General features: G+C 49.9%; 1 protein-coding gene across 1 annotated transcript; it reads left to right on the forward strand.

The window, feature by feature from the left end:
- Window positions 1–955: 955 nt before the first annotated feature.
- CRY2 (cryptochrome circadian clock 2) lies at window positions 956–8,030 on the forward strand (the record flags this gene model as incomplete). The annotated part of the gene is made up of 9 exons (XM_010155759.1): window positions 956–1,140; window positions 2,474–2,562; window positions 3,284–3,424; window positions 4,452–4,757; window positions 5,789–5,940; window positions 6,088–6,290; window positions 6,739–6,828; window positions 7,337–7,478; window positions 7,991–8,030. Coding segments are annotated over 8 exons (1,306 nt in total), but the record flags the coding sequence as incomplete, so codon positions are not given.
- Between the last annotated feature and the right edge of the window lie 477 nt (window positions 8,031–8,507).

Below are 8,507 nucleotides of genomic sequence, written 5' to 3' on the forward strand. Positions count from 1 at the left end.
GAGGGAAGGCACATGGAGGCTCGGCTTTAAGCCCAGCCCCCTTGCATAAGCTGTTGACTCTGATGGGTGGGGAAGGCTGCTCTGCTGCAGCTCCTGCGTGAGCCGTGGGGTTGGCTGCCTCCGCTTTATGTAATGCTGGCGATCCCTGTGCCGCCTGCTCTGCTCTTAACCCCCTCCTCTCCCTCCGGGGAGAGGGGAGTAAAAATGCACTAAAAAAAATGGAGTAAAAATCTTTCACCCTTATGTTGCCCGGGGGGCTTCCCAAAGTGCTCTGCCCCCGGATAAATAAGCCTGCGTGGCCCGGGCAGGCTGGAGGCTTAGCGAAGCAGGGGAACTGCTTTTTCCATGGCGTGGCCTGAGACAGGTGAATAGCGTGAGACAGACCTGCTCGTGACCTTACGGCGTGGAGGAGGAGGGTGACTTCTCTAATCACGGGGAGAGAGGAGTGACGCAGAGTGGGATTTGTCTCATCTGAGATGGGCGGAGGAGGGGTCACTGACAGGCTGGGAAGTTTTGTGTCAGGCATGGGGGAAGTAAGGTCAGTTGGGGTATCGTAGGGTGCTCAGGGAAGAGATGCATGTCTGGGATTTGCAATCTTGGGGAGACAGGAAGTAATCAGATTGAGATTTCACACGGGGGTCTGATGAGGAGCTCTGTGATGCTAATCCTGATTCAGCTGGAGCTGGTTTGTTTTCTGTTTGGGGTTATTATTTTTACTATGGAGATGAATCGGTACGTGAGGGTTTGTTTTCTGATGTGTTCTGAGGGTTGGTTGGTTTGTTTAATATTCCTTTGAGGGGTGCATCAAGTACAAGGTAGGTCTATAAAGATTTTCTGTGTCCAGATAGAAAGGCTACCCTGACCTGTGATAACAGGATGCAGTTTGGCTGTCATTTCCTTGTGTCTTCTGTGGTAGCAAGTCTGTATTCTTTCACTTTGCTTATTTTGTCTTCAGAATAATTGAGCTGAATGGCCACAAGCCACCCCTCACCTACAAGCGCTTCCAGGCCATCATTAGCCGTATGGAGCTCCCAAAGAAGCCAGTGAGCACCATAATAAGCCAACAGATGGAGACCTGTAAAGTCGACATCCAGGAGAACCATGATGACGTGTATGGGGTCCCATCCCTGGAAGAGCTGGGTACGTGTTGAGAGTGAAGGCAAGGGTTAACTGGGGATCTAGTTGAATTGTTTCTGCTGGCTGGTATGTGCCCAGGACAACTCCAGTGTTCTCATCTGACCTGGGCTGCCTCTAGCCATAGAAGCAGCCGAATGTTTTTATCAGTGCTGGATCTCGTGGAAGTAGACTGCTGTCCCTTGCACTGCTGTCGATGCACAGCATCCCCTTTCGCATTGCTCTGAAATGCTCTGCAGCTGTCCTCATGTTCTCTGCTGTACTGAGCATGTAACCACTGCATCAGTGTCTCATGTCCTCGCCAGCTGTTTTCCTCCTGCTGCCGTCTCAGACACATTGTGTTACAGACCTGAAGAGGTAGACTGTACTGGGCTCAGATAATTTCATTCAGTTATTGCCAAGCAGCACCAATTGGGAGCTTAGCAAGGCAAAGGATGTTACAGAAACTTCTTTCACTCATCCTGCTATGCATTATGGTCCTGTGTTTTCCTTGGAGAAGGAGGATGAATAAAGCGCCACAGCAGGAGGAGTGCAAGGCGTACATCAGGGAAGTGAATCTAAATGCAAGGGAAGAGAATCTAAATGCAAGGGAAGAAAGGATTAATACGGAATACTGTCTGCGTGTGTGTGACTGGAGGCTCCATACCAGCTTTATAGGAGTATCAACCTGTACCTTAAGGCACAATTTCAGCAACTGTGTAAAAGCAGGGAGCTTCGCAACAGGAGTACCCTAAGGGTTGCAGCACTGGGTAGATCTGCTTCCTTTATTTTCTGAACCTAATGTGAGACTGCCTGCAGCCTTGCCCTGCTCTGCTTGCTGCCAGGGGAAGCTCCTCTGTCAGCACAGAGCAGTGCAGGGCAACTGCACTAATGTTTCCCCCTTTGCAAGGTATTTCAGCACTAAGCCAGTGCCTTCCCCAGCACCAGCTTTCAGCAGAGTAGGAGCCTCACCAGGAGCAGCCAGGCTCTCCAGTGAGCTGCTGGTGTCCCTGGCAAGTTGTTGTGTAAGGCGGATCTGTGGAGCAGATGTTCCTTTGCCAGCTGCTCTGGCCTTTGGAGCAGAGTCCTGTGGGTAGTGCTGACACACAGGAGAGAGTGCTGGCATGTGAACGGTGGGGAAAGTCCCCATAAGGCTGCCTGAAGCATTGCAGGGAGACGCCCTTACAGTGTAGGCTCTCTGCATGTTCCACATGATTTGCCTGCTGTAGAAGGACTAAAGCAGCAAGCAAGCCATGTTAGGCAACTGCAGTATGTAATGTCTTGCTGTTATTAATGCTTAATCCCATCTATACCCTTTCTCTAGGCATGGCTTCGAATCTTACAAAGTTCTTTCCCTCAGGCTTTCCTACGGATGGTCTTGCCCCTGCAGTTTGGCAAGGAGGAGAGACGGAAGCCTTGGCAAGGCTGGATAAACATTTGGAAAGAAAGGTAACCCCTGCTATTTAAGTGGCAATTCCTGCAGGCTGTGGCTCCAAGAGAAAAATGTTGGGCATTGTCCTTTGCTCAGTTTCCTTGCCTTTCCTAGCAATAGTCACAGCATTTGCTTCTGGAAGAAGTGTTTGGTGTTGCTGGGGTACTCCAGTGGTCTTGGGATGTGTGTGGAGCAGGAAGCTCCTGGGCTTCCTCAAGCCCATAGAAGTAGAGCTATATATAAATTAATTATGTTTGAAGCACATAGGATTCTTTTCCTTGTTTTTACCCCTCCCTTTCCTTTGGAGGAGTGCAAGCTTGGATAGTCTTCTGTAAGTTGCTCAGTCCTTGCTACATACTGCACACCATCTCCTCTTATCTTTATCTGAGGTGCTAGTGGGAGTACATGCTCGTAAAAGAATACACTTGATGTACCTGAACATAAACAATGGCATCAGCATAAGTCCTTAGGAGCTCTCAAGGTTATTAGCTCCCAACTGCAAAATTGATTTAGTGCTTTTCTTGGCCAAAATGACAAAGTGGTTTAACTCCTGGAGCAATGTTTTTGCTTTTCTTGAATGGGGTGTGGGGGTTGGGATTGCCCACTTGAAATCTCTCCCAGTGGTGTTGGAGACTGCTGTCAGACCTGAGTGGCCTTGCCACGTGCACAGAGATCTGCCCTTAGCAGCGTCCCACAAATTTGGGAGTTTTTTGGCTCATTTCTCCTGAATATGTCTAGGCATGGGTTGCAAATTATGAAAGACCAAGGATGAACGCCAATTCATTGCTGGCCAGCCCTACAGGACTCAGTCCCTACCTGCGTTTTGGCTGCTTGTCCTGCCGCTTGTTTTACTATCGTCTCTGGGAGCTGTATAAGAAGGTAAGACAAAAGGTTGGTTTGGAGAGCCGGCTGGTTTTGAGCACGGCACGGTGCTGGTTCTCAGACAGTGTGCCACAACAGCTGCAGCAGTTACTGTTGCCTCCCTTGTGTTTGACTATTGGGCTAAGTTAGTTGCTACTGCAGAAGGGGCTCTTGGTTAAGGAAACGTGAGTCTCCGGTGTATAGTCGAGCAGACCTTAAATCTCCTGGTACCTTGTTTGTCAGCCTGGGCTCCTGTGTCATGAGCCATGTAGAGCTTTTTCCTGCTACTTTTGCATCATTCGGGTCACTTGGCAGTGTACTGAGTGAGCTAAAAGCAGTGCTCTGACGTTACCACCTGGGATTTCTGGTAAAGGATGATCCAGAATTGAGCTCATGTCCTGGTTTTAGCTAGGATAGCCAAAACATTTTCCTCCTAGGGGCTGGTACAGTGCTGGTAGCACACTGATGTTTTAGTTGTTGCTGAGCAATGCTTACTCTAAGTTAGGGACTTGCAGCTTCTCATACTGCTCTGCCAGCGAAAGGGCTGGGAGCGCACAGGAAGTGGGGAGGGGACACAGCCAGGGCAGCTGACCCAAGCTGGTCAAAGGGATCTTCTGTACCATATAATGTCATGCTCGGCATATAACCCAGGGGGAAGGCTGGCTGGGGGGATGGTGCTGGGGACAGGCTGGGCATAAGTTGGTGGTGAGCAATTGGTTTTTAATTTCCATCATGTGTCTTTCTTGGGGTTTGTTTCTCTCTCTTTGTTATTTTTCTTTTCATTACAATTTATTCTGTTTTTATCTTACGTCACAAATTTTGTCAGCTTTACTTTATCTATTCTCTCCCCTATCCCACTGGGAGGTTGGAGTGAGCGAGCTGCTGTGTGGTGCTTAGGTGCCGGCTGGGGTTAAACCGCGACAGCTCCTTTATGGCAGTTGTCAGTAACTTGGGAATTGTGTATAAATGCATGGGTGGCCTACAGCTCAGCTTGATTAAGCCAGTCCTCTCCTGCTTGTGAATACCCTTGTTTCCCTTCCCACAGGTGAAGCGGAACAGCACACCTCCCCTCTCTCTGTATGGACAGCTTCTGTGGCGGGGGGTTTTTTTCACACCAGCCACAAACACGTTTGATCGCATGGAGGGGAACCCCATCTGCATCCAAATCCCCTGGGACAGGAACCCTGAAGCCTTGGCAAAGTGGGCAGAGGGCAAGACAGGCTTCCCTTGGATTGATGCAATCATGACCCAACTGAGACAGGAAGGGTGGATCCACCATCTGGCCAGGCACGCAGTGGCCTGCTTCCTGACCAGGGGCGACCTCTGGATCAGCTGGGAGTCAGGAGTCAGGGTGAGTCTGGCATTTCCAGAGGCCTGCAGGAGGCCATAAGGAAAGCAAAGTCTCCCTGGCACTTACTGCAAGGATGGGCACACAGGTATGGCTTTTGCTTTGCATGTAAAAGTTGCATGGAAGAGAGGATTTGCTAGCAGGCTCGTGGCCTGCCAACAGCCTGCCTCCTGCCGTGAGGCTCTGACAGTATTGTGAGTCTCCAGTAACCATACTAAATATTAGTGGGACCCACTGGTAAATGTGGACTGGGGTTTTTGGGACTTCTTTAGTTTTTGGTGAAAGTTCTCTCAGTCCATCTGTTTTCTTGCAAGTTCAGTGTCACTTTATAACTGGACCTCTCTCCTCATTGTATAATCCATCACCTCATTGTATAATCCATCACCGTGCCGGTCAGGGAATGCTCCATGACTGAAATCTGAGTCTAGAGTATCTCAAGGAAAGAGGTAAAAGACCCTCCTCTTGGGCCGTCTGAAGGGACAGACAGCTTTAACCTATCCAGTGTACATATGCAAAATCAGAGGCAGGGACATAATGTTACAAGTGCATCAGGGGGTCAGATGCTGAAAGCACAGCATCTCTGCATGGATGTGAGCGGGTTACTGCTGAAACCTGTCTGCCTCTCAGTAGCATGGTACTCTTGGACTTTCAAGGGTTCTTCTTCCTGCTTTGGTGCTTGTTCTTCTGTTCAGCATCTGCCTGCTTCCCACGGTTGGTGCTTTGCTCTGGTTAGGCCTCCCAGGTTAGGATCAGTACCCAAGGCTTGCTGCAACACTGGGTAGTGGTTTAGTCTGTAGCTGCATGAGAGCTCAGCCAGCGCTTTATCAGCGTGAGCAGACAGTGGCTCCCTGTGTGAAAGCGTCAGGAAGTGAGATATATTGACCAGTGTAGTGGCTTCAGCCAGCAGACTGCCTCTCTGCTGCTGCTCTGGTTCCTGTTCTCAGCTCAGCGCCTGCCATTTGAAGTTTGGGTGCTCCTGCCCCAAAGTCCTGCCGGGAGAAGCTCTCACTGCCCTTTGCTCCCACTTGCTGCAGGTATTTGACGAACTGTTGCTGGATGCGGATTTCAGCGTGAACGCGGGCAGCTGGATGTGGCTCTCGTGCAGTGCATTTTTCCAGCAGTTCTTCCACTGTTACTGCCCCGTGGGCTTCGGACGTCGCACAGACCCCAGTGGTGACTACGTTAAGTAAGTGACGTGCCTGGAGCTTCTTACTTGATCCGTGAGCCTAAGTCGTTCGGTAGCGGACAGGTGCACGGCACTTTCTGCTCATTGTGAATGCTGCATTGCTCCGCTTCTGAGTGGTGCTTGTGCATCTTTTCACTTGTGTTGCAGGAGGTATCTGCCCAAACTAAAGGGCTTCCCCTCACGATACATCTACGAACCGTGGAATGCCCCAGAGTCTGTGCAGAAGGCAGCCAAGTGCATCATTGGGGTGGACTATCCCAAACCCATGGTGAACCATGCGGAGACCAGCCGACTGAACATCGAGCGCATGAAGCAGATCTACCAGCAGCTGTCGCGCTACAGGGGGCTTTGTAAGCACCCACAGTTGCAAAAGATTTTGTCTTTAGTGGGAGATAAAATGCTGGGAGGAGAGGCCGTCACTTAAAATAGATAAGCACTTGCCTCTCTGGCCAGTGCTTGCAAGGGGTCCCTGCCAGATCTTCTCAGTCGGTTTCCAGGGAGAGCTCCGTTGAGCTCTTGGACAAGTAAGAGTGGAAGTTGATTTAGGTTTCAGAGCTCGGCACCATCCATATGCCACCAATGGTCCCTTCTTACTTTGTAAAAACCTGGGCAGAGCATCCTGATGGTGCTGGATCACGGTGTCTGTCTAGCCAGCGCCTGGTGAGCACAGCTCTGACCTCCTCCTGCTTTGGGACATGGATGTGCTGGTTGGTGATCCCTTAGGTGTTGCCATATGAAAGGCTTCTTCAACTCCAGAGGGTTTTGTTTCTTAACTGTGATCCTCTTGCCTTTCTCTAGGTTTACTGGCATCAGTCCCTTCGTGTGTGGAAGATCTCAGTGGTCCAGTCGCAGACTCGGCTTCAGGGCAGGGCTGCAGCAGCAGTACAAGTGAGTTGGAGCTATTTGTGTGCTTCTGAGATAGTTTTGTGTCCACTTCAAGGCTCCAGGCAGGAGAGAGAGATCCTTTTCCACTAAGAAGAGGATGTGTAGCTAGGAAAACATAGATCACATTCACCTTCCTTTAGGCTTTCTTCAGAAATCCCCAGTGAGTTTTCAGTCGTAAAAGAGCTGAAGAATAGGAGTTCATTAAAGCGAATCTTTTATTGCCTGTATGGGATCATATGCAGCCACTTAAGGGAGAAGTGCAGATCACTGTAGGGCTAATCAGGTATAATTAAGCTGTCCTCCATCAAAGAAGGGTACTGTTGTGTTTGTTCTGGGAGACTTAATTATTCTGCTTTTAACAGAGTTTTTTCAGAGTTGTCCAAGGAGGCTGTAGTGCTTGTGCACTGTGCATTCTCCTTTCTCCCAGCTCTGTAGCGGGTTAGGCTAGGGTGTACTTGTGGGGAGATCTAAAGGCAGGGCAGCCGTTGCAACGACTCTCCTTCCTCTACAGCAGCGAGGCTGTCGCAAGCAGACCAGGCTTCTCCAAAGCGCAAACACGAGGGAGCGGAGGAGCTGTGCGCTGAGGAACTGTACAAACGAGCCAAAGTGACGGGGCTCCCTGCTCCAGAGACCCCTGGCAAGAGTTTATGACTGTGAGTAGTCCCTAGTGACTGTGAGTAGTCCCTAGTGTGATCTGGCCTAAACGACCTTGCTCTGGCAGCTAGCAAGGCTCAGTCTTCTTTGCTCCCTGCATTTTAACAAACAAAATGGACTTGCTCGTGGAAGGAGGTGGCTTCTCACTGTAATTCCATAGCCCTGTAATTTGGCAGTGCTCTGCCCTCTGGCTGTTTCGCTTTTGCTTGACAAGCTGTCGACTCAGTTGTCCGGCAGAGAGCAGCACCCTGTTGCTGGAACAATCACAGTTGGTGGGTTTGCTCCAGCGAGGCTGCCTTCTGCAGAGTGGGTTGGCAGGCAGATCTGCAGATGTGGTGAGGGTATGGGCTGGAGGAGGGGAGCAAGCAGGTCTCGTCTTCTATTTGAAATGCTCCGCATCTGGAAGAAGCTGGTCATATGTTCTGCCAACCTTTCAGTATGAGGAAGATTCAGTATGAGGAAGTAGGAGATTCTTTCAGTATGAGATTCTTTCTTTTGCTTTCACCTACAGCCAGTGACAAGCACCTTGCAAGTGAAGAGTGAAAGTGGTGAAGAAATGACCAGAGGAGTAGGGGACTTCTGCTACAGAGGGACTGGAACCTGTGATCCACAGCAGGAAATCTCGAGTCTCGTATACATGTGTAATTCCAGTAGCTGCCACACAAGGGCACTGCATTACTTGTGCTTGGGAATATTTGGCTTTCTGGTCTCCGGAGAGCCAACTATGTCTCTTCTCAGCCATGCCCAAAATATGCCCACATTTAAGGGGGCAAGAGCCTTCTATCAGCTTGTTCACTCCCAGGTGTATCTTTCTTTTTTGACAATGTGACGTGATGCATTGACGTAGGGAGCAACATCTGCGCGTCTCCGAATTAGTGAACGTCCTTTCTCATCACTAGTACTTGGTGGTGAGGTGCTCTGATTAATTCAAATCATAGTAGGAGTTGAGAAGAAAGCTGCTATGATGGCAAAAATACAGTACCCATCCTACAAGAGAACAGGAGAATCTCAGTATGTCTTTCCTTAGG

The sequence above is a fragment of the Eurypyga helias genome, unplaced genomic scaffold, assembly GCF_000690775.1.
Source record: "Eurypyga helias isolate BGI_N326 unplaced genomic scaffold, ASM69077v1 scaffold18647, whole genome shotgun sequence".
Taxonomy (NCBI): Eukaryota; Metazoa; Chordata; class Aves; order Eurypygiformes; family Eurypygidae; genus Eurypyga; species Eurypyga helias.